General features: G+C 39.9%; 3 protein-coding genes across 7 annotated transcripts in view; all 3 read right to left on the reverse strand.

Moving 5' to 3' along the window:
• Positions 1-1,088: 1,088 nt before the first annotated feature.
• On the reverse strand, positions 1,089-6,306 carry LOC144665396 (amidase-like). Of its 2 annotated transcripts, none has more exons than XM_078526652.1 (3): positions 6,249-6,306; positions 5,035-5,322; positions 1,089-4,378 (listed from the first exon to the last, which is right to left on the reverse strand). In XM_078526652.1, the coding sequence occupies exons 1-3, from the start codon at positions 6,265-6,267 to the stop codon at positions 4,179-4,181; spliced, it is 507 nt and encodes a 168-aa protein (XP_078382778.1). In that variant the 5' UTR covers positions 6,268-6,306; the 3' UTR covers positions 1,089-4,178. The 2 variants fall into 2 exon arrangements, with proteins under 2 accessions (XP_078382778.1, XP_078382779.1); XM_078526653.1 differs by lacking the exon at positions 1,089-4,378 and adding an exon at positions 4,516-4,918 and having other exon boundaries at positions 5,009-5,322.
• A 3,727-nt stretch (positions 6,307-10,033) lies between these two features.
• The window catches only part of LOC144665393 (uncharacterized), a 33,373-nt gene continuing 18,253 nt past the window's right edge, over positions 10,034-25,153 (reverse strand). For all 4 annotated transcript variants that reach the window (XM_078526647.1, XM_078526646.1, XM_078526648.1 and 1 more), the window contains 2 exons: positions 23,623-23,905; positions 10,034-10,296 (listed from right to left, as the gene is read on the reverse strand). In XM_078526647.1, coding sequence (XP_078382773.1) covers positions 10,140-10,296; positions 23,623-23,905 — 440 coding nt within the window. In that variant the 3' untranslated portion in view covers positions 10,034-10,139. The remainder of the gene's footprint in view (positions 10,297-23,622; positions 23,906-25,153) is intronic.
• On the reverse strand, positions 18,471-19,551 carry LOC144665337 (uncharacterized). Its single transcript, XM_078526574.1, has one exon. It carries the CDS (start codon positions 19,353-19,355, stop codon positions 18,471-18,473), a length of 885 nt encoding a protein of 294 aa, XP_078382700.1. The 5' UTR covers positions 19,356-19,551.

Here is a 25,153-nt window from a genome sequence, read left to right on the forward strand (position 1 = left end):
ACATGGGCTTGATTAGAGTGAAATTTGGCCTTAATTATTCATAACAATAGAAAAGAAAAAATAGAAAACCTGTATGAAATTTCGCATCGTTGACAACGGTAATGAATTTAACAAGCATGTAAAAAGGTTGACAAAAATACAGCCGTACATATTAATTATATGTGGTAAAATAGAATAATTTTACTTTCCTGCAAGATGTGGAGAGTTCTAAAACAGCAGTCAGCGGTATTTCTTTTAAAAATGTATACAAATATGTAAAGTTTACATCTTTCAATTATGTATTGGTTCTATTGTGAACCCGTTAATTGAATTTAATATTGCGTGCGAGATCTAAGTTATTCTATGCCATTTTCATCTTTGCCAAAAGCAAAGCCTGTTCCTGAAAAAAAAAATGCCTTCTGTAATCACTTCTCATAGCAAAATTTTTGTGGCTTCATAAAATTTATACTGATACATTGCCATCTTTTTGCGTATCGTGGATTGAGAATGTAGAACATGATAACAATGTGGTCGTGTTTTTCTATTGGTTGCTGTTGACACTTCGTCTTGGATTATTGAAATGATGACTTTGTTTTTCATTTAAACTAATAATATACGACAACTATTTCACATCCTACAATATTTGACAAAAGTAGTTGACACATTGATTTCGCTCTGCTGTTTTTATGGCGAATTTACCACTAGTTTTTAAATTTCATGACTGTCTTCCAAAATTGGTGGTTTTCACTGTCACGCCGCGAAAAAATAAATCAAAAACTATTGAGTCAAAAAATTGAAGAATATTACAGGTTGTAGAAAACTACTATATAAACTACTTGTCCAAGTCTCAGGTCTGTACGTTATTCCGTACTCGAGTTATCCGTCAAATTGTTTCACGCAAATTTAGAGAGCACAGTATGGAAACGCCATGTTGGAGCCCAACTGCTTGGGCTCCAACATGGCGGCCGGAAATCAGTGAAAACATCTGGCATTAAATTCTGCTACAAAAAGCGTTCAGATCACCATCATGGACTAGTTAATATTCACATAAACACGCAAAACCACAACTGTTCAGATTGTTAAAAATCACAGAGTGAGGCATTTTTTAAAGTGTACGTGACAGCATTCTGGCGGCCATCTTTGATGTCGTGTGGCGTGAAACTCCGAAATTCAAAATGCTCTTATCTTAAAGACGGCGAATGCTATCGAGCTAAAAACCTTCAACAAGACATATACTAAGGACGTCTCATATCCAGTAAAGGATAAATACTCAGGGGTCTTGCGATTCTTGGTTTTAGAATTTTGATGACGTCACGTTAAAACCAAGAATACCCCCTCTCCCCATTCAATGTTGTAAAATTGTAGCAAAGGACTCTTAGAAACAAACTACAACATTGATAGGGGGAAGGGGGGTTGGAAGAGTGGGAGCAAAAGGATGAAATTAGTTCAAATAACAACAAAATAGGGCCTAGATTAATAATGTGTCAACACTTTTGTCAGTGATTGCCTGAGGTGCAAAACGCAATAAATTATATCTTAAAAACAGCGCGTAATGATTACTCAGTTATAATTTAAATTTATTTCTACCATATGTTGTTTTCAACTGTCTAATGGGCATTGATGCTGTATTTATTGGATTCTAATTAGAGGTCATTTACGAATTTGACGATAACGCAATCATAGGGTCAAACATTGAATAAATCGAGGCGAAATAGTTAACGTTGCTAAAACTGATGAAGAAACGGCTGCTTCTACCTGCTTATCTCTGATGTAAAAATGGTTGAAACAGAAGGAAATTATGCTGAACTAATAACACATTTCCCAGCCTTTGGCATATAGCATAAAGGTGTCCAAAGACATTAAACTGCCAGGAGGTCACGCACAAAAATCATCGTTCGAGAAGACCGAAGAAATATAAAGCCCGTGTAAACTGCCGAATTCATTGCCAAAAGCCAGTTTGTGGCATAATGAAGGAAATTTCACTGTAAGGCGGATAACTGTGATATCAAAGTAATAATGCGCTTATGCAATGTAATAAAACTTGTGATATATCCCAAGCGCAGTTGAATAGAGTGTGACAAGTGCGCGTGACAGCTTCAATTGTTGTTACTTCGTGTTTTATTGACGCTTGTTTTAAGCATTATTTAACAACTAGAATTCAAAGTTTGACCTCGACGGGCCATAATATTGGACTGCATCTACAAAAAAACAACAACAACAACAACAAAAAAACGATCGGTTGAGATTTCCAGTAGGCGGAGAAATTTTAATCACTTGTGAACTATTTTTTTCCTTAATGAAATGCCCTTATGGTTAAAAAAAAAAACTGGTGTTCTCGGCAAAATCATCACTGACCAAACATCAATACTTATTACATTCGCCATGCCACCCTGTACTTAGTAAGCGCGATATTCATTTTAGCTTAACTCCCAGACTCCGCCGCAATGGTTCCACAAACGAGACTTTCACTCTCCGTTCTAATGAACTGACTACATATCTCAACAAACGTGGTTAAAACCGACATTAAACAAGAAATACAACGTGAACAAAACATCTCACGTACCGAAACACTGACCAAAGACATTTCGACACCCGATCAACTACAACGTGTTCCCTTTGTTATCGCTCATACCTCGTCCCTTCGTTCCATTTCGTCCATTATTTACAAGCACATCGTAACTGCATCCCCTTGTTGCCTTTAAAGCCACACCTATTGTAGTTTTTTAGCGCAAAAGCAAGCTAAGTATTTTTTCTAGCACGGGCCAAATTACGTGATCCTACACAAAACAACTAAGCCCGGGGCTCAAATCGCTGTCGCAAAAACCTTTTTGATATGTACCTGTACCTACACATTTGACGGACAAACCACGTACACATTTCACTCTACAAGCGAAACGAGACCTATCACCCGTCACATCGACCTTCTTTTAATCTTTTCTTATACGAATAGTACTGATGGGAATATACAATTATAGCTTTTCTTTCTTTTTTTGGTTTCTTTTTTGTCACTTTGCGCTTAATTAATTCAAAGAAAAAAGCTTCAAAATGTCATAAAAGGACATAAAACAAGTTTCTTTAGGAATTCTATTTTTTTCAGCCTGTAAGAAATTAACATTGAGGACACAAACCAAGGCGAATTATTTCCATGTTAGCTGGCGGTACAGTATATATGGGGCCCAGTTCTCGGCCACTTAAGACGTAACTTGTATTTTTTACCTCAGAATAAACGCAGAGAATTTCGCCCAGAGCTAGCTTCAATATCCAGTTTTATGGTGTAAAGCTATCAGGTGGTCAACACTTAATTCTATTAATTTGCCCAGTAATAATAAAAATTAAAGCTCCGTTTGTTGGCCCAGTTCTCGGCCACGCAGGCCCAGTTCTCGGCCACAACAAGCCTTGTGCGTAATTTCCTGGTTAAAAAAGCTCAATTAAATTTTTCAGACATAAAATCACCTTTAAAACTTATTTGTGTTATTACGATCACAAATTATATGGTTTATTTTGTAGTGAAAAAGAGCTGGGTGTTATAATAAAAATATAAAGACAAGAATCATTTCAAAACTTGGAGATTTAATTCACCTTTATTTTTAAAACATTTCTTTCGTTCATTCTGGTCAAGGCAGATGAAATTGTATTAAAAATTAAAGCGCTAAGCTGTGATTGGGTTGTCGAGAATAGTCAAATACGCAATCGTTGCACGGTAACATTTCCAAAAAAATTAAGCTCAAAAATGCAACGGTTCGGCAAAACGTTTACTTAAGCAGAAGGCTGGATTATTCTACGCCTCATAGGCCAAACATTGGTTCTTTTGGTAAGAGTATTCGAATAAAATACGAATTTAAGTACAACCATGAATTTGAAGGAGCCGTAAACAAAAAAGTTTTCGGAAAACAAATTCACCTATCTTCGCGTAAACACAACGTGTGTGCGTTCTATAGCGAGTTGACAGACCAAACTTAAGATACTTAGAGCACAGGAATCAGTCTATCATATAAATGAAATAACTTTTTCTTTCAGTTCATTCATGGCGCGAAAAACGCGTTGAACACAAAGTGGCAGAGAATATGACCTGGCCGAGAACTGGGCCACATAAATAGCGAAAACTGACACAAATCAAGCCAGAATGCCTATGGAATGTAAAATTAATCAAGTAGGCAATACATTCAAGGAGGCAAAATAAAATATATAAGGCGATAGCATCATAAATTAACCGAATCTCGGATATTTTCATAGGCGAAGGCGACATTTAGCAGAGTGGCCTCCTGAAATTTCTTTCCGATAATCATCATTCCCACTGGCAACCCACTGCTGAAACCCACATTGATTGACATGGCTGGGTGACCTGTGACTGCTGTAGATGACGTGTTTATACTATGGCTGAAAGATTTTTCTGTATATTCTGCAAGTATGAAACAAACGTCGATCAATGATATCAGAAAATAAATACTTTTCTGTCTCGGGGAGGAGGGAAAACGTGTGTTTAAATGACTTAAAAAAGACAATTAGTAATGGGTGACGAAATAAAAAAAATGGGACTTTTCCTTATTTTTGCAGGAAACATTTTAGATTGAATGTTTTATTCTAATTTTGTAATTTAACTTGAAAACGACCAATTATTGACGGCAGCAAAAAAAATGCAGGTTTCAAACTTTACAGTTCGCGTGTTATTGTAAGGCGCTATAAATGGTTACTTTTCATGACAGTAAGGTAAAGTCTGCTGGCCCGTCAGGCAAGATATTATCCCGGTTTCAATAGCATAAGGAGACTGGGTGATTTTCTACTCCTGCCTGGATGAGATTCTAGTCTACGCAGCGTCACACACAACATTGAATTCACTAGAACCCATGTATACACCTGGGTGGGGGAGACGCCTTGAGGTGTGTGTCTGATGTGTGTGAGTGTTTTGCCCAAGAACACAACACAGTGAGCCCGACCAGGGCTTGAACCTGGACGGCTCGATCTGGAGCTCAGCACGTTAACCATAAGGCCAACGCATCCCCCAAAGTACAGTGCATAACGTAAAAGCTACAGTAAATGCCGCGTTTCTCTTCTCACCTGTCAGTGACATGTTAGCCAGAGGAAGGGCCTGTGCTTTCCTGGGAACAGTGGGCATCAACAAGACGTCGTAATTCTGAAGAGCCCTATCGTACGCCTTGCAGAGCTCCCTGGCCAAATTCTGTGATTTACTGTAGAAATACCCATTGTATTCTGAAAGAAGATAGCGACCAAGCAGGATACTTTGTTTACACGTGACTGGTAAATCATTGGCATGTGTCCTGAGACCACGCGCAAATGCTTGCTTCAGAACAGTGTCGTAATACATATTGGCTGAAGTTCCAAAACCTGCAAATGTTCTCAAGAAAAAATCACCATTAAGCTAAGTCGGCGTTTGAACCATAAAGTCACCCAACACGGCCAAAGCCCATCCCGTAGCATGAAACAGTGGCTATAAAGAGTCCAGTCTCTCGGTGGGGTGAATAGTCCATCCAAATGTTCCCCCACTCCTTCCCTTCCCAAAGCATTTTGTGGCCATTTCCCAAATAGTTCTTCGGTATCTATTCTTTTATAGTGGGCCCTTTGCACGATGAGGTCACATTGTACAAAATCAGTCATGCTGGGGCACAAGTTAAGCAGTGCTTCATTCAGAACATTCAGACTCGCACCAGTGCAGCTTCACCTTCCTCTGCTTTAGTTGTTGAGTAACTTGGCTCCCGGCAGAGAGTTGCGTGTTTTTCTCTTGAACACAACAAAACTACTCCGGACAATGCTAAAATCCCGTCGCTCGATTGGAAGTCCTCCCGTGTCAACTGTTAAGTCAATTCGCCTTCCATTGCAGCGGTCGTAGAAAACAAAAAAAAAATGGGTTATGAATTTCAAACCCTTTATCGGGGCTTAACTCCGAATTTTGCAGCATCAAAGCGGCTCGAGGTATTGCCACGCCCTCCTCGATGAGATTTTAGTACATCGCAGGGTTACCCCCGGCATTACATTCGCCGGTAACCATTTTACTCTTGGGTGGAGAGAGGTATTGTGAGGGTAAAGTGTCTTTCCCGAGAACACAATACAGTCACCACGTTCAGTTCTCGAACCCAGACCCCTAGATCTTGATTCAAGCGCGCTAAACATAACGCTGCTAGGTCTCCCACATTAACGCATAGGCAGGTAAATGGGATTTCTAAATGGGAATCCCAAACAACGGCGACCATTTTTTTTTTTACTATTTTTAAGTATTTCTTTCATCTCATGCAAGAGCTATTTAGATAACTCACCTCCTCCTTCAAACATCATTCTAGTAGATCCTTCAACGTAAATACCAGACAATATGTTTGGCCCTAAAATAAAATGGTATAATTCATGTTAACCCTATTCAGACCGGGGGGGGGGGGGCTTTTGAGGCCCGCGCTGACTTTGAACTTTTATAACTTTTTTAAGATTTAACCAAACGCTGCCATACTTTCTGAGTTTTCCTAAAATTTATCTGGCAACAAATTGGTAGGGTTGGATGATGTGTCAGGAACTTGAAATCACCATGGCAACGGCATTTTGACAGGCATGTTTTCCCAAATTTGTAATTTTGCGTGTTTCTGTTAATAAAAATCAACTTAAATGGCATTATTTTCACATTTTTACGGGTTTAAAGCACATTTTAATTCATTTTGAGTACTTTGCAATGATTTTGGGTGGTTTTCTGGCATTTTGGAAAAATTTTGAAATCCAAGATGGCGGATCCAAGATGGCGGCTGTGTTGACATCATGATGTAATTGTCACGTGATGTGACGTCACCATACTACGTGACGTATACCAAAAGAAAGAGTTTTGGACGTACAATACATCCTATAAGTTTCATGGTCATTGCTTAAATATTCTGGAAGTTACATAGGGGGGGCTTCCGAAGCTGAGAAGGTCCAAAAAAGCCCGGTCTGAATAGGGTTAATACAAGCTCGTCATTAAGCGAACATCTGTTTAACCATCAAAACATCAATCAACTGCGCGTCCAATCCGCAAAATAATAAACAAGGGCAACAACTACTTCCTTTAAACACTTTAGATTGTGCCGTCTTTCAGTATTTCACAGTATCTTAATAAACATGATTTTGATTACCGTTTTTCACAAAGTCAAGTTTTATTCATTCTTTATGTAAACCTGTGCTTTGTAAATTGATAATACCATATTAATTAGACTCGGGGGCTCTTGTAAAAGGCCGAAAGGGTTTCCTTATCGCCACGCATATTGATGTAAATTAATCAATGAGTTATATATACAATAAAGTGATCCAATCTCCCAAGTCCGCCATTTTTTCTCTTAACTGAATATTTTCCCGCAGGCGCCAGAGCGAAATTATAACATCGATTTACATTTTATTGGCAGGCATCAATCTCTGCTCTACACCGCACCAATCAGTTTGTTTCCCAAACGAACAATGACTGCGGGCAGGCGGATTTTTCCTTCCCCTCCCCTTCTCCCCTCAATGTCTTTTCAGCCTCACCCTTGCTACCCTCGGACGCGTTTCTCCTATCCCCAATCCTCTCCCGACTAAGAATCCAAATGGCGCCCGATCAAAATGCATTCGAATATGCTCACTAAATACGCCTGTTTTTCAGGTTAGTTGGAAGCCTACTTTCGCAGACACAATACCTGCAATGATTGTTTCATATCTTCTTCGGGTAACTTTGCAGTAGCAGTTTTAACCTGAGTATCAGGCCTTCCTAAGGGGAGGGGGGAGGGTAGGGAAGGAAAGAGGAGAGGAAGGCCTGACACAAACGCTTTGATTGGGTCATGTCAAACATCCAGATTCTGGATGTGGCGCTGATTGGGTAATTCACAATGGGCCCTGACGTCACACAATCGGAAATAAAAATTTCATAACGGCGTCTTCAAAAATGTCCACGCGAACGAACAGTGAGCGAAAACTTCGCTCGACGTTATTCAGCGTTATTTCAGTGTATTTATGGAAGGCGACGACTTCAAAACGGCTCGTAAAGGCGCTCTACAGTTTTTCCTGGAATTAGACGTAATAGAGGACAGAAATTATGCCTCGAAAGCTGCTTGTGAAACGGAAAGTCGACGTCCTCGGAGTTTTAGCAAAATAAAGGTGACGGGCCTTCGTTTGTGACATTTGTACCCTTGCCGTTCTGTGTTAAATTCGGTTTTTCGACGTAATTTGCTTCTCACTTCTTTCTGAGGGGCACTGTTTTATTTAGAGGCATTATGTATTAAATAGAGCCGTAAGATTGTGGCCATTGTGGTTTCCTGTTTGTTTCACACTTCTTTGCCACATGTTTTGCTAGCTTGTTTTTTCTCAATTCTATTTGTAAGATATACTTTAAACTCTCGAAATTTTCGCCGTGTAAGGACAAGATATATGTTCCGTGAAAACGTTGATTACTTGCATTTTATTGATGCCGGGATCGGCATTATAAATATTGTTGCAAGATGTATTGTGTCTTATCAGTTATATCTTGGTCCGGCTTCGCAAGTGACAACCGGAAATGAATTTGATTGGTTGACGCTTATCACGCCGTGAGGGGTGGAAGACTGGAATTAAAGCGTCTGTGTCAGGCTTTTCTTTCCGTCCGCGCTCCTTCCTTTCCCCCCTACCCCTTAGAAAAGCCTGATACTCAGGCTATAGCAGTTTATTTCTCATCCTCAACTCTTTGGGGATAACCTTGTATTGTATTTCCCGGACGTCACGAGAAAATAGCAAAATCGAACACGGCGGAATGCATGACGCCATTTGAAGTCATATGACGTAATAACCAACAGATGAACACCTTTTACACAATTTTGGTTGTGGGGGTGAATTTAGGCCCCTCACTATTCTTACTATTTTACTTTGACAAGCAAAGTAATCGGAAAAAGAGGGTGGGGAGTAGGCATGAATAGATTGTGCTAATAAATTCAGGAAAGGTTGCTTCACAATATACCCAAAGGTTGCTCTGCAGTTGCTCAAATATCAAAAAGTTGCCACCAAAATTTAGAAAAGTTGCTTGCTCTCTAGAGTTATTTCCATTTTCCTCGTCTAAAATTTCATCTGATTGCGATGCCATAAGTGAGTCAGTCGCACTTCGGCAAATACCAAGATGGCCGGCGGAAGGCTCTATGTTGCAGCGAATAACCGCTGGATTTAAGCGCCCGTTAGATAGATAGGCGCTGTCCAGATTTCGTGGGCGTAGAGCAAGTGTTATTTTATTGTCATTTTATTGTATATCCTTAGTTTTAATAAAATCAGTTTTGATAAAATCAGTTTTAATAAAATTCTTCGAAATGAAACGACCTTTTATGGTTTGGATCGGTTTTATATCAATTTGTTGCTCAAAAAGTTGCCAAGGAAGGCAAAAGTTGCCGTAGGTTGCTGGTACTACAAAAAGTTGCTCAAAACGCTAAAAGTTGCTCAAAAGTTGCCGAGCACAATCTATTTATGCCTAGTGGGGAGGGGCGGACTTCGGCGATTTCTTGCTGAAACCATTGGATTGCGCAACATTATTTTTAGCAAAATTTTTGGTCTTGTGCGATAATAGGTTGGTTTCAACGTTCGGTTTGCATCTTTTTTTTCGTCTTCAGTTTTGCTCCCTAGAACGTTTTTTTCTCTGGTTAATGCCCAGCCCCAGTCAGAACTTCAAAACGTATAGTGACTATCCATATCTTATCTCGTAGATCTACGACGGACACAAGAATTTCAAGATGGCTTTGTGATAAGCGGCAAACACCATAAAAGGGGGAATGGTCTTAAAATTTGTTACTATTTCATTACTCTGCTTCCGATAAAGAAAATAAATAATTTCAATAATGATATTTGGAGCAGAGGCATTTGGTGGCTGGAAGCCCCCACCCCCACCCCCAAGGTTTTTGAATTCCATTGAGGTCCAAAAACAATTTTCATTGCCTCCTGTCGTTCTTCATTACACGTTCAGAAGAAAATGTATGTTTTCTTTCAGCATTTGAGATTACTACCGAAAGAGTTGACTGTGCGATCACTTCCCATTTATACAGTAGGCGATAATAGATTGAAGACGAAACCAGTGATGACAAACTACAGGCAGAATAACAGACCCTTTTTTTTTTGAAGACAAGTCCGGTTTAATGGCGACAAAAAGTCATTTCTTACAGGAAATAACAAGAAGGGTTGTTGGTCAATAAACGACAACTGGTAAGATCCTTTCATGCCCTTCTTGCAACTTCTTCCATCAGTGTCGTGTAGTCGAGATTTGAAAGATCGTTGAATTGTAACCTAAAAAGTCCCTCAACAGCTTCTCGGACAACATCCAAAGCACCACCGTAGAGCCATCTGTCGGAAATACTGGCTTGATCCGACAACCTAGAAATGAGCATATTTAAAAAGCAACAGAAGTGGCTCAAAACCTCCACCGCGGTCAAACGACAGAAATATGCAAAAAATAAGAAAAGTACTGCAAAGATAAGGTTTTAATTTTCACAGTTCAAAGTTCGATACATAACCGGTATCCTAAGGGTTTACTAAGTTTTTTGGAGCTTTACTAAAAAAGTTCTACGTGTTTGAAAATAGCGATATGCGGACTTGTAGCTACTTGTCGGCGCCATTTGTCAGAGCACCTTTGGTTCGGATGCGAAAATTAAAAAAGTAAAAACACTCGTAATGGTAATGGTAATGGGATTATGCTTTCACTCGGCAACTATTTTATCTATCTTTGCTCGTACTAACACTTCAATACGAACAAAAAACGCCGAAATGGAAAGAAAATCTGCCTGAGACGTTTGACCGCGGTGAACTCAAAACCATGATCAACTTAAATAGGAAGAGTAAAACTACCTTACAAGAACGTTCAGCCGTTTTTAGATAAATATTGCCGTAATGAATACCAAAGCTCCCCCCACCCCCCCCCCCCCCCACTCACCATCCCGCCGCGACCTCACATCAAAAATGACAACGAGAACGAACGCGCCAACGGTTTTCCCGCATTATATTTTGTGGCTAGGCTCGCTCGCGCACTCGCGGTGCAAGTGGCTTCAGAGGGGATCAACGTACCGACGGTCGAACAGACAATTACGTGACATCCACATTTCTTACAAAAATTTATTTGGAATGGGGCTCCGCTCGATCGCGCCTTGGGAACCCGTGGGCGTTTGCTATGATATTGCTATCCTACAACAGTGGGACAGCCATGGGGGTGATATCCCATTTATACGTAGACTATTCTCATTCATAATTATGACGCGGAATTCACAAGTGCGTGGATTACATAACCCTGTTTGTTTATAGATAGTTGTATTATGTAATGCCTAATCAGCATGTGCACAATCGCGGTATTTAAAGATCTCTTTGCTTAGTTTCGGGACATTTCGAAAGAGATACGCAAGCCGGGAAGTCCGGACGAATTTTCTTATACTCTCGCCGTACGTCGCCGAAACCCAAGCAAGTAAATGGCTGTACCTACCCTGCTGCTGCTCTAAAAACTGCAGGACTTACACTGTATTTCAGATTATATCCAGTCTCTGCCGCTTTTCCAGTTCCACAGCATTCCGGAGAAGCGGGACAACGTATACAACAATTACTCGGTATTTTAAAACATTTATATGCTTTCTTTTTCGCTTGCTATCTCGTTTGTTTATCGCGTAGTGTGCTTTATTTCTAGTTCTGTTTATGGCAATTTATTAGCGGACCCCGTTTATTACAGCTTTAGTTGCTTACGTTCGCTCGTGTGTCGAGCAGAGATTGGCAGACGCCGTGTGTTGGCTGTAGTAGCTTACGTTCGCTCGTGTGTCGAGCAGAAATTGGCAGATGCCGTTTGTCGGCTGTAATAGCTAAAACGTTCCGTCGCTCGTGTGTCGAGCAGAGATTGGCAGACGCCGTGTGTCGGCTGTAATAGCTAAAACGTTCCGTCGCTCGTGTGTCGAGCAGAGATTGGCAGACGCCGTGTGTCGGCTGTTATAGCTAAAACGTTCGCTCGTATGTCGAGCAGAAATTGGCAGATGCTGTCTGTTGGTTGTAGCTAAAACGTTCGCTCGTGTGTCGAGTAGAAATTGGAACATGCCGTGTGTCGGCTATAGCTATGTTCGCTCCTTTGTTGAGCACAATTTGTTTCACGACGTGTTACGGTTTTGGTCTCAAGTGTGCTCGTGTGTCGAGCTAAGTTGGCAAGAGCCATGCGTCGTCTTTGTTTAAAGTTTGAATTGGGTATCGAGGGTATTTGGCAACAGTCATGTGTCGGTCCTTTTAAGTGTTGGTGTGTTAGGTGCTTTGTTATGGTTTATCGGTCTGGAATTGATAAGCTTTCATGTCAAGAAAAATACAGTAGTTGTGTGGACTTTTGTTTAAGAGCTTACTGCTGTTTGAGTGTTAATGAGCTTAGATTAAAGTGTTAACACATTGGGCTAACGTAAGGTTTGTTACCTAACACATCCCAGTGCGGAACTTTAAATAGACAATTGTATATTTCTGTAGGTTTAGTTTGTAATTATTAAAAGCTCGCCGGTCGGCCGTTTTTATCCACGGAGTTAAGCATTTTATCCACGTTTAGACGCTACAGCCTGGGTTATACGGGAGTTATGTTTATCCTTTACTTCTCCCCTAGCTAGAATTTTAACAATTCAAAATATTATGTCATTTTAAAATAATGAAAAAACAGTCAGTCCACCCCCTCCACTGGCCTTGTCGCGATCAGAAGGGTATTCTAATTTACACCCTATAATCCGTTTACGACGGATTCCTGGTCCGGCTTGGCTAGTGGGGTTTTTCCCTTTTGTTCTTTTTTCGTTTCTGTCTTACGTTTTCCTTTCTCGGCAGACATCACTGGTGTTATTCTGTCCGCCTTAGGTCTTGGCGTTTTCTTTACTCTTAACTTCACTCTCATTATAAGCCACGATCTAAATACATGCTATGATATGGTATAGGGAAGTAACCCCACTAGCTGGGTTGGGCCTCTCTCGTGGTTGGATATACCGGTTGGGGTTTGAGGGGTTTTCTGAGTTTTGGGGAGAAGGTGTATTTTGTGGATTATTTCCTGTAAATGCGGAGATCTTTTGGCGTTTATACTGAAGCAGCAAGGTGCGTGAGCAGCCGTAGGCCACAATCTTTTCCCATATCTTATCCACGCTGGACAATGAGCGGCATAATTAATGAGTGAGAATGGTAAACTATTCTCATTCATAATTATGACGCGGAATTCACAAGTGCGTGGATTACATAACCCTGTTTGTTTATAGATAGTTGTATTATGTAATGCCTAATCAGCATGTGCACAATCGCGGTATTTAAGAGAGGGTCCGTATGAAATCCATGCAATATTAAAATTTGAGTCTACATCGACCCTCTCAGATTTCCTTTATATTTTGCATGGGGTTACATATTGAGATGATAATGCTGTAGGTAGAATATTATTGCAAAATTCTCTAACGTGTGGAAGATATCGTGGTCAACGTGCCCATGTTCGGTTTTGAGCCAAAAAATACCCAAATTTTGACTCATCTTTCGACCAAAATATCTCTGCAAGAATGGAAGCTTTCCATATAAAAATACCACTGTAATTAGTATCACCTAATACAATTTAAATGATATCATCAAGATTTTTCATCGCTTTCACGTTTGGTAGTAAACCTATTTTAAAAATAAGGTATTTCGGGCTATGCGTGACACTAGAGATTTTAGGGTAAAATTACGTTTGAATATCGCCGATGCGGCGTTATTCTGATGGTTCCATTAGCCATTATTTTGTAAAACATTTACTAAATAATAAATTAAAGTCAAAAAAAGTATGTTAAGTTCAATCGGCACGTATGATTTTAGCGTACAAAAATGTGGTACATGTGAGCAAAACAAATACAAAGTTCTGAAAGTTTTAGAACGAGTTTCATAACATGATGGATAGGTCGGCTGAGGACGTGAGAAATACCGCTTACATAAATCCAATAAACCTTTTAGCATCTAAAGTGGTTCGTGATGTTAATTATCCGGCTATTTAGTGCCCATAAATACAGACTTACGGCGTGAGAAAAGGTAAACAAGCCACTTGACATGTTCATCATCGATCGAATTCAAGCGTATCTTCACGTGCAGATTGGAAAGAGAAAACGTCGCTCACTCCTGTCTTCCTGGTTGTTATAATGTTCACAAACAATTCTGCAAGGATTTAGTTTCCACTTTTCTCGTAAGCGATGGCCTCAGTACTTCACATTTTCATAAGCCTGGTAAGTTACTTTTCACCCGGGCGCCATGTTGTTTTGGACTAGTACCCAGTCTCTCAAGACTTGCCTCAGTGCTCGATCGAAACGCTGGAATGGACCATTGTTTCACTCAAAGCGTAGTATAGTACAGTACAGACGATTTCTTTATGTGGCGCTCTCTGTCCAAACAATTTTTCCAGCTGCATCTTTCTGCAGACAATGTTTTTTGATGTCTTCAAACAATTTATGTGGGCATTTTGCTATTGCAAACAATTTTTTTTCAGGATTTTTGATCCCACTTGGCCACTCCTCCAAAAAAATAATGTTGCGTCCCTAACTAAATGTTTGATTTATAGTGTGGACGTCAAAACCATTAATGCCAATTGAAAGGTCTTTCAAAGGCCTTGCTAACAAAATCGAACGACCGCGCAATTGTACTTCAATTGGACTTCACTCAATCTTTATACACTGGGGTTATATCCACCATCTCTCTAGCTCCAGTTCGTGCCATATTGCAGATCAAAGTGATATATGAAAAAGTTAAAGTAGCTTATACACAATATTACTTTCAAATTAATGAAAACACTAATAAAGTACTAATAAACCTTAAGTGAGGTTCTCTGCGACAAATCGCTTCGTGTGTACTACTTCAAAAAGTCCCTGCAACAAAGCGTTTGTTCGGTGCACCTGCAGCGAATTTGGAAGAGGGAGAATGTAAACTAGTTTTTTAATTCAATACATGAAGCTCTCTCATTGGTTAGTTTATATTTTGTCGCAGAAGTGCACACACGCTGCGACAAGGCTGTTTTCACTCATTTTGTCGCCCTCGTGGATCATGTCTTTCGTGCGCTGTCGACATGTCGTCATGATGACGCGTATATTTGCATTCTGCTCGCTTGCTGCAAGTAGTTTCTTTTTCGTTGCTCTCAGCCTTCACTATATTCTTGTTTCTTTCATCCGTGCTCTCCACTGGCTTCGGGCAGTGCGACTTAGGGCTTTCCACAAGTTGTTCGAGATTTCCCAAAAAGTTGCCCGTAATATCTCAAAAAGTTTCTCCAAAAATCCAAAAACGTTGCTTCATATAATAAAGGTTGCTCGAAAGTTGCTCCAAAAAATCCAAAACGCTACTTCTAACCAAAATAATTGTTTCTAAATATATGCTAATTTCCCTTTGAGAGTAAGATCTTCAAAGCAATTTTAAGCAATTTTACAGCAAAAGTATCTAAATAACATATTAAAGGGAATATTATTTTGTCAAGTAACAAGGATTCCTTTAACTGGGAAAAATTCTGAAGATATCGATGACGTCATGTTTGCTGACGAGTTTTGTAATGTTTTATACAGAATGAGCCGAATGTTGAAACGTCTTTAGATGTCCCTCGAAAATCTTCGACAAACGTCGTAAGTCTTCGGAAACGTTCGTTTTGCCTTAGAACAGCACTCGTATAATCTTCGGAAATCTTCGGTCTGGAAATTGCTCAAAATGCAACAAGTTGCTCGAGAGGAAAAAAGTTGCTCTAAGGAGAAAAGCCCTAGTGCGATTCAAAGGGCCTCGATGTGGAGCCGTTTTCTAGTATAGCAACCGTCCAAGCACTTGCCTCTCAGTCGGGTTTCCGCTTTCGCCTCGGGGCCACTCCGCTGGTGCCTCATCCCTTTTCATTCTCAGCCAAACCCCGCCTTCAATTCGTTGCGTAGCTTAACAGACATTAACGGCAGAGGTCTCGATCCCTGGCGCAGAACAGAAGTACCGAAGACTCTGGGAGCGAGAACGGATCATTCCATCTCAAGTCTCCGGTGCTTGCGCACAATTACACCGGAACCATAAATGGCCCAGAAGGCAGAGGACGGCCCAGTTCGGTTAATAGGGACCTTACGCAATGACGACGTCGCCAATGTCGACGTCGTGCGTGACTTAATTTAGGCGTAACGCGCATGCGTGCATATTTTACCTAATTATTCTATTCTATTCTAAGAAAAGGTGAGCTTTCTGATGGCATAATGCTTTTTGAGTAATTAAGGATTTCTCAAGTGGAACTTCGCAAAAATTCCCGTCATTTGACCATAAACATGTATGTATTCACAGTGAATGTTGAGTTGGAAGACCGCCTTGTAAAGGAAGCTGACTATATTATTTTGTCTTTTGTATCGGTTCTCTTGGGCACCAGTAAAACAAGAGTACATGCTATCAACATCTTTTTGTGTTCTTTTTGTAGTGGTGCGATGAAGTGGTCCGAGATGCACGACGTGTATCTTTGTCGCGAAATTTTATTCATCAAACCTTACCAGTTTAAATCGGGGAGTACTCACAGTGGAAATGCTTGGACTAGTATTGCCAATGATTTATGTGCTGTTGAAGAAATATCTTTCACAGTGAATCAGAAATCGGTGAGAGATAGATACAGATTGCTGTTAGATAAGCACAAGAAAAAGATGAGAGCACAAGAGAGTGAGAGCGGCTCGACTACAGATGAGACCGAACTAGATAAACTCCTTGAAAACATACTCGAGGAAACAGAGGAGGCTTTAAGCAGCCATGATAAAGAAACAAAAGAAAAGCAGGGCAAGGAATTACTTGATCGAAAAAAGGCAGAGTAGAGGAAGTTCGCCAGAAAGCATTGGAATCCCTGGGACAAACGCAAAAACGGCATGGGGAAGAAAAAGATGATTGCTTGACCTCAAAGAAAAAGCCACGAAAAAGTGGAACTGAAACCATGATGTACCTGCAAACCAAAGCAGAAAAAGAATTCGAATTGAGGAAGGAAGAGATGCAGCTTAAACGGCAAGACATGGAATATCAAAAAGAAATGCAGCTTGAAGCCATTCGGAAGCAAAATTCAACCTCTCAGAATATGGAGAAAATGTTTGAGCATTTTCAAGCACAGCAGCTTAGCTTACAGCAGCAGCTGATGCAACAACAACAGCAATACCAGCAGATGCAGATGAAACAAGCACAACAGCAACAACAAATGCAGCAGCAACAGTCACAACTTTTATTTACTCTGCTGGAGAAGATGTCTAAGAACTAAGTTCCTGGCTTAGGTATTTTGAAATGTTTCATGTAACCTGTTCATTTTGAAGCCTACCTTTTAGGGCAAGGCTTGAGTTATGGAACTTTGATGTACTTTATAACTTAAACTAATGTAGTTGTTGTTAACCAGAGTCAATGCTTATCACTCTTTTGTAAGCAGTGTTGTTGTTATAAGCATTTATCAGAATTTGATTCTTTGATGTGTGTTGCTACTTTAAGTAATTGTTTACAAGAACTTTGTAAGGAAGGATTCATCAATAAAATTATATTTTTAGCAGTGACAATAAGCCATGTCAATTCAAGTTTGTGTTTGAGGGGGGTTGAAGATTTCAGAAATTTTTAATTTATTTTACAATTTTCAAGGCTATGGTTTTTGTGATCTGTAGAAATCACTCACCCCCCAACAGGCAATTTTGTAATCCCATGACTGCAATTTAGTCAAGATAGTGCAACCCTTGACAAAACATGTGCACAGCTACCATACATGAGAGGACTTCTGCAACTTTTATTTCTGTAATACATGAAGTTTGCAAAGGTTATACAATAGTTTGTTTTTGTCTCAGAACAAAATGTCAAAATTTGTACCATTATTTTAACTTTTTCTGTATAATGACATACTTTCACCAAAAACCACACAGCCACTGTGACTTGTAGTTTGTCTGTTTTGGAACTGCAATCTAGTAAAATACTGCAAAATATTTTTTTATCTGCTAAATAAAATGATATCAAGAGTGAAGGATGTTTAAAATGTAACATTAACTTATGATTTCTTGAATAATTTAAAATATAACCAAAATCCAGAGCTAGTTCGAAATATACAAGCTGAAACTCTATACAGGGTTTGACTCGTTGCCTTTCATTTAGCACTGACTGGCTTAAGTACTAAGCTCACAAAACTAATGTCAGGCCATCTGACTTACAGTTGTTACTTACGGTTGTTTACAAGATTTTTTGTGTGTTATATATAGGTAACAGTCAATTATAGGTAATTGCTACAGGTTTAACTGGACAAGTAAATATAAGTACAAACTTAAATGATTTGTAATTGTCTCAATTTGCCCTAAAGTATTGAAACCTGTATTGCAGCTTGAAAGGATCAATTAGGCTAGCCTGGCTATGTGACTTACATTTCATTATGAAAAATAATCTTGTAATGAGGGAGGGTCTCAGTTGAAATAACTGCCAGTGGTCGAAGAATATAAACATGTGCGAGCATTAGTTAAAAGGGCACAAACAATGTACATTTTACCCACTGCACTTAATCCAATTTTTAAGTTTTTCTTAAAATCAAGAAAACTAAAGTAATTGATAATGTCCCCGAAGACTTATTCCACGCTGGTTCTAACTTGACTCATTGATGTATTAAAATTCTGCTGAAGTGGAGTTAGGTGCAATCCCCTAAAGGGTGCTTGTAGTTGTGGCCGCAAGGGATATCCCAGATCTCCATAAATACACAATGGGTCTCCATGAGGTGAATGAGAATAAAGCTGTAACTGTGTTAGGAGATTTGAATCACGAAGCATACCACTATCATGGCGACGCCCTTCAACAGGACCAAACAAGTTTGCTATCAGGCCATTTGGAGCAACCACTGACTGAAACTTTATTGCATGCACTCTTTTGTGCCCATTATATAAAATCCTTTGTAAAGTCCCAGGTCTACAAACTGGCCTGACTGTTCCATCAACAAAACCCCAGCAGTTGGTGTAGGGAGCCCCAGCATTATGAATCGCATCAGCATAGTTCTGAAGACTCGCAGGAGAAAGCCAGTCCTGCTGCATGCTTGTCAGGCGGTAGCTGTGATGGTTGTACACCAAATTCATCACTTCTGATGTAATCATACTAAGCTGTGGAACAGGTCTAGCAAATCTTGGGCACATATCACTGTATCTAATAGGGTAGGCAAATCGTTTTAACAAAATACAAAGTGCCTCGACCCCACTAACAACCAATCTGTTATAGCAGATTATCTCATCAGGTAATTGCATGACTTCTTTCAGCAGATAAATATCGTTTTTCCAAAAACGAAATTCAGCTTTGCATTCTTCGTCGGATAAACAATCCAAGTCAAACGGCTCATACTTCCAGTACGGGAAATCCGGGTTTTTCGAAGAATTCATTTCATAAAGGAGAATAAATTCTTCATCGTCTATGATGTTTTGATCAAAACTTAACAAAAGACAGTCTCTGGTATCTCGTAGCTTTGCCATCTTCGATGCGAATCAGTTACAAGAGCTGCGAATATGGTGACTACAAACTCCCGCCAACTTGAAACTCCCGCCTCTGCGGCGTACGCATGACTGCTTGCGTAAGTATCGCGAAATGCGACGCCGGCGATCAGAACGTCGACGGCTCCATTAGACTCCCGACGACGTCGACCTTGGCGACGTCATCATTGCGTAAGGTCTCTAATTTATAAGGCTGACGGAAAATGCGCAAGTTCTTGGAACGAAATTTAATATCTAAACTCGTTTACCAACCGCTGGTTTAGGGGAACGAAGACCCTGGGAACAAGTATCCAGAACAATTTCAACAAATTTGGAATCACCTGTATCTCTGATAGTGCTCCTACTGATTTCCAAATTTAAAGCTAGAATGACCGACGGACCGACGTATCGACGGAATTAAATATTTGTATAAGTGTAGATCAGCGTGCCTTTTTACAACTCATGATTCGTCTTTGCCTTGACCAAGTTGTTGAAAGTTTGTTTTCAATGACACTCATAATCATACTCTTTTGTTCTATTTTATCTTTCCTGTAGGCAATCCTGAGAATAAATGTAAATGAGTGAAATACTGTAAATGATTTAATAAACGCCCCACTCTCAAATAAACGCCTCCCCCTGAGGTGTAAAATTTGTATTAGAGGCCTCTACTAATAAACGTCCCGTGTCTAATAGACACCCCTGCTCCCTCCCATCACCCCCCCCCCTCCCTCTTCAATAAAAAAAGAAAATATATATTCGCCTAAAAAATTCAAGTAAACGTTTCATGGAGTAAAAAACACGCAATTTTCTTTAGTTAGTTAATTGATTCACTCGGACATCGAAGGGACCAAAGGAGCTAGCTAGCCAACATGGTTAACCCCGATGCGATGTCAATGAAGACATCGATATCGAACAATCTGTGAACGATATATTTAGGCTTTGCATTAGAAAAGATTACAGTAGTCTGCTACTCACAAAATCTGTTTCCTATCTTTATCCGGGAGCAAACTACGCGTCATATTTACATACTTGTTTGTCTATTTGTTTCGTTACAGTTAGAGTGAAATCATGGGCTCCTGGTGAAATGAATGCCCCTTTTCTACTAAACGCCTCATATTTATTTAACACTCCCGCATGTACCCCTTAAATTAAAAAGCCCTGGCGTTTATAAGATCATTTACGGTAAGTCGGTATTAAAGCTAATTTTTCGATTTCAGATTTTCAAAATTAAAAAAAGTGGAAAATTAAAGCCATGGCGATTTGTGGCGTATTGGATCATTTATAGATGACTCAATACATATCCCATGGCCCCTGAATGTTAGGTCCTTCTTGAAAGCACATAAACGAAGCCATGACGATCGCAATATGATCTGAGTCAGAGTGAAATTTGAGACACGAAATTTGAGACATGAAATTTGAGATAAAATTCACAAGTCGGTCTGTCACGCAATCAACTATTGTCGGTGTTCTTCGAAGAACGACAGCACCAAAAACCACTTGTGACGCAGATTCTTACTGGATGGAAACGATAACTACATAATTTCTTTGCAGTGGAAACATGTTTTTATATGTGAACAAAACACGCGACCGAATTCTAAAACAAGTCGGTTTTCATGATCGGTGGATATTATATTTGATGCCTCGCCGCCAACTTGTTTTGATAACATCTGTTCTTAAATTACTATGGTGCTGGCAAATACGGCAAAATGCAGCTTACACACCAAGAGGGCGATGCCAAAAACCCTTGAAGGAAATGACTTTTATACAATGATGCTTGCTTGTGGGGATATCTTTCAAATTGGTGCAGTACGACCAGCAGGTCGGTATGACCTTTGTGTTCGTTTGAATTTGTTTAATTTGCTTATTACCAGCCAACGACTTCCAGTAGTTAAAACTACAAACGATTTAAAAGTATTTTTATGCAAAAAGCTTCATAACGATGTTTTACTTCTTATAGCAACATTCTATTTAGTTTATATTTTACAAACTCTGAACTTATCACGATTTCCGTGTTGAGCTCATTTGCATATTGTCACGAAGTTAACACCATTTATTGATGCGAACCTGTAATTCCTCTTAAACTTAACAGAGATTTTATTTGATAAATAGGGACACCATTTCCTTGGCAATCTATTGATACTTTCAAATTCGATTGAAGAAACGCCGCATGTCTACAAACAACGACTTTTGAAACCCCACTTTTTTGATACGAATTGAATAAGGAGATTTGGAATTTTGCTTTCAGCCAAACGCAGCAAATGACACAAGTTTACTGAACGTTTTTCTATTGTTCGGGACTTGATTTGTCTTATGTAAAAGTTTCGTATCATTTCCTTTTATATTTAGCATGTAGAAGGGGATCAAACATGGTGAATATTTTTAGGTCAAATTTAAGTACTTTCCACTGTCTGACAGTTTGATTGACATTTCTCCAAAAGAATAAACAATTGAACCAAAATATTGCACATGGTTAATGTACTAGTGAAGTTACACAAGTGTGCCAAATTTGAGGGAAATCGGTGAGATGCGCTGTAGACTCGCCTGCATGGTTCTCGTGCGGACTCACTCTTAAAGATCTCTTTGCTTAGTTTCGGGACATTTCGAAAGAGATACGCAAGCCGGGAAGTCCGAACAAATTTTCGACCCTCCCACCTCCCCTTCGGCGACGTAATACACAGCTATAGTGCTTTCTCACCCAGTCGCTCATTGCCTCGGCCACAATCTTTTCCCATATCTTATCCACGCCGGACAATGAGCGGCATAATTAATGAGTGAGAATGGTAAACTGTTCAAAGCCTTTTATTTTTTCGTATTTTTTTTCGATCGATAAGCAAAGGGAAAGAATGGCGAGAGAACTGGACGCCAGTGAAAAACGGGAGGCGGGAGGGGGTGGGGGCTTGGAGCGAAAACAATAGCTGGGCTGTAGACTGTATCTTTGGAAATAATATCTTTCTCCAGCAACGGAAAATTTCCATTGGTTGAAAGGCGGCAAAAATTTCATCGCCTTGACGAAGGCGGATCATGATTGCTTGCAGGCGCGTCTTGCGGTTTGCAATAGTTGTCATCATGTTGTGATTAGTGATTGCACGTTGGAGAAATTACCACACGTTTCGTCGCTCAAAGATGAGCAGAAAGAGGATGTTGCCAACCTTCTTTGTTCGAAGGACGTCGTTGGAATTCTACCGACTGGCTTCCGAAAAAGCTAAATCTACCAGCTCTATGGTACGGCGAAACAAATGCAAATATATAGGAATTTTCTTGTACTTGTTGTTTCCCTGATGAAAAACATTATGAACGATCAAATCGAAGAGATGAAAGAGCTCGCGATCCCCTCAAATATTTTATTAATAAATGGCGACGTGCTTCAATCGATCGGAGATGCGAAGTACAAATTAGTTTTCGGAGCAGAGGAAAACCTTTTGGATGCAAAGTTCGAAGATATTTAAGAGGACGAAGATTCTGTGCTTCACAATTGTGAATTAACTTTCGCTTTTCGCTTGACAAATACATTTTCCGGAGAGATATACGATGTCCTGCAAAGTTCCCCAAGCAAATTGCAAAGAAGCACGCGCATATTCTGTAAAAAATCGGAAGGACCGCTTGATTTCGGCTTTCTGCCTCTTTCTGCAGGTTTTCTTGGGGTTGAAGAAGTTTTCTGAGACGACATCCTCAACACCGAACACAAGTGTAGTTGTTTTGTAAACTGACACTTGTAGTCAATTAAACAAGCATTTTACCGCTCAAATTTTATTGGTCCAATTTAATTGATCCACAGCCTCTCTATTTTCCTTTCGCTCGCTTCGCCCGCGCACACCCCATCCCCCTACTCCACGCTTCGTGCAGACGCTCGCTTCGCTCGCCGATTCTCTAGTTTTTTTTTGCGCTGAAAAATAGAAAGGCTGTGGACAGTCTAATTTAGACGATACTTGAAGGAAGTAAAATTCGAGGTGTTTGGATGGCCGATGAAACACTGCCTTGAGTGTTTGATATATCTTCTCAATCAAACATTAAACGAAGAAAAAAACCTGTGCTTATTAAAAACGGGTACCCAAAGCTATTTTTTATTGTGATTTACTTTGTTTTAACTAGATGAATTATTAATGAGTTCGAAAAGGTAAATTAAAAGATTGCGCGCACTTCCCTCCCCCCTCCCAAAAAAAAATCAAGGATTTAACCCTTTTGCTCTCCTTCCCCCTATCACCACCACTCCATTCGTTGGTACCCCTTTCCATAAAATACCTTTGTGTGACATAAATGGCCGAATACTTACCAAACAATGAATACCAATTTTGTTATCAACCTCCCTTCTTTGTTGGTGAAACGAAAATCGTAGAGGATAAAACGTGGCTCGTTCGTCAGAAGACTCTTCATCTTGTTAAATTGTTTTTCATCTTCTTCTACAGTTACTGTTTTGGCCGGGTCCCCGAGCATGTCGTAGTCAATCACCACTCTCGTCTTGTCGACGATCTTAAACGCAGCATATTTATGTACAGGATTCCCGACCATCTCGTTAATAAGGGCGGGAATTGAAGGGTCAACCTCTATTCCAGAGCCTGTCAACAAAAGTATAATATAGAACAGCTTGACCACTACACCTTATTGTTGTAGTATTTTATTGACTGGAAAAATTAATATAATAGAAACAATTTGAGCTTGACCATCCATGGTTCTATCTAGTATTTGTCGTTTGGGGTAGAATGTCCGAAGGCCACGAGCTTCTATGGGGGTCCGGGGCATGCCCCCCCCCCCCCCCCGGAAAATGTTTTAAATGGATATGAGACACAACCTTGACATATTTTCACCGTAATTTTATATTGTTTTTTGGTCATCACATGATTAGGTTTGGACGATGTTAGCTCGGCTGAGACGAAGAGTTCCCATTGCGCTATTTATACACTATACTAAGAAGTGAATAAAAGAGATAAACATGCAATACTCACTTCATGTACACTGACCTGAATGATATATTGATTTATCTATGTACTGTATAAATTATCAATTTTTTTTTCTGGGGAGGCGAAGCTGGGCTGTTTGGGGGGAAGCTTCTACCCCTGAACACCTCTAGATAGAACCCTGCCATCTCTGTCTTGCATAGTAAAGCAGTTAGTCTGAAACATGCACGGTCGACAGAACAGTTTGGTTGGCATAACCTGGGTGCATCGAAGTCATTACTAAAAAAAATGTAAACATAGAAAGCACGATTTTTTGGGACATATAATATAAATATTCCAAGTAAATACTGCGAATTTCGAGAATAATAGTAGCGAATTTTGGTGCTCATTTCCCCGCTCAACCATTTTACATGATATTTCTCGTGGTCAATTTTGTATCATTTTCCATTATTATATCTCTGAGATAGTACGCACGCTGTGATTGGTCAATTTTATGGGCCGTATTCTGCAGTACGGCCCGTGAAATTTGACTGAGTGCTATCCTGATGCCGTTGAAATGTCTCGCAAAGAAGATTTTCAAAACTTCCTACAACGTTCGCAGTCAGCGGAAAAAAAGCGAGGAACAGAGGCGAAGCGAAAAAGGAAAGGTAAAGGAAAAAGGTATAACGAACTTTAAACCCAATTTTTGTGATCCGTTGGAAGGGGAAAACTTCCCTGATGTGGCGGACGTAGAGCAACCCGAGCAGGATTCAAGTAAAGAACTTGAAAGTTTCATCAGTGGCGAAAAATCTGCAAACACGGTAAAGAAGAAGTAAATGGAAACGGTTTGAAAATTATTGTCAAAAGCAGACTGATGGAACATTTCATTTAGAACCCGTACCTGCTGACGTCCTCGATAGGCTCCTCGGA

This window comes from Oculina patagonica, chromosome 9 (assembly GCF_052425735.1).
Source record: "Oculina patagonica isolate OP01 chromosome 9, crgOcupat, whole genome shotgun sequence".
Classification (NCBI taxonomy): domain Eukaryota; kingdom Metazoa; phylum Cnidaria; class Anthozoa; order Scleractinia; family Oculinidae; genus Oculina; species Oculina patagonica.

What these genes read in the sequence shown, in the direction of transcription:
- LOC144665396 (XM_078526652.1), bottom strand. An exon ending in GGCTAACATGTCACTGACAG is followed by an intron (nt 4,379 to 5,034) that starts GTGAGAAGAGAA and finishes TCATACTTGCAG; the next exon opens with AATATACAGAAAAATCTTTC.
- LOC144665337 (XM_078526574.1), bottom strand. Translation starts at nt 19,355, where the DNA reads ATGGCAAAGCTACGAGATACCAGAGACTGTCTTTTGTTAAGTTTTGAT.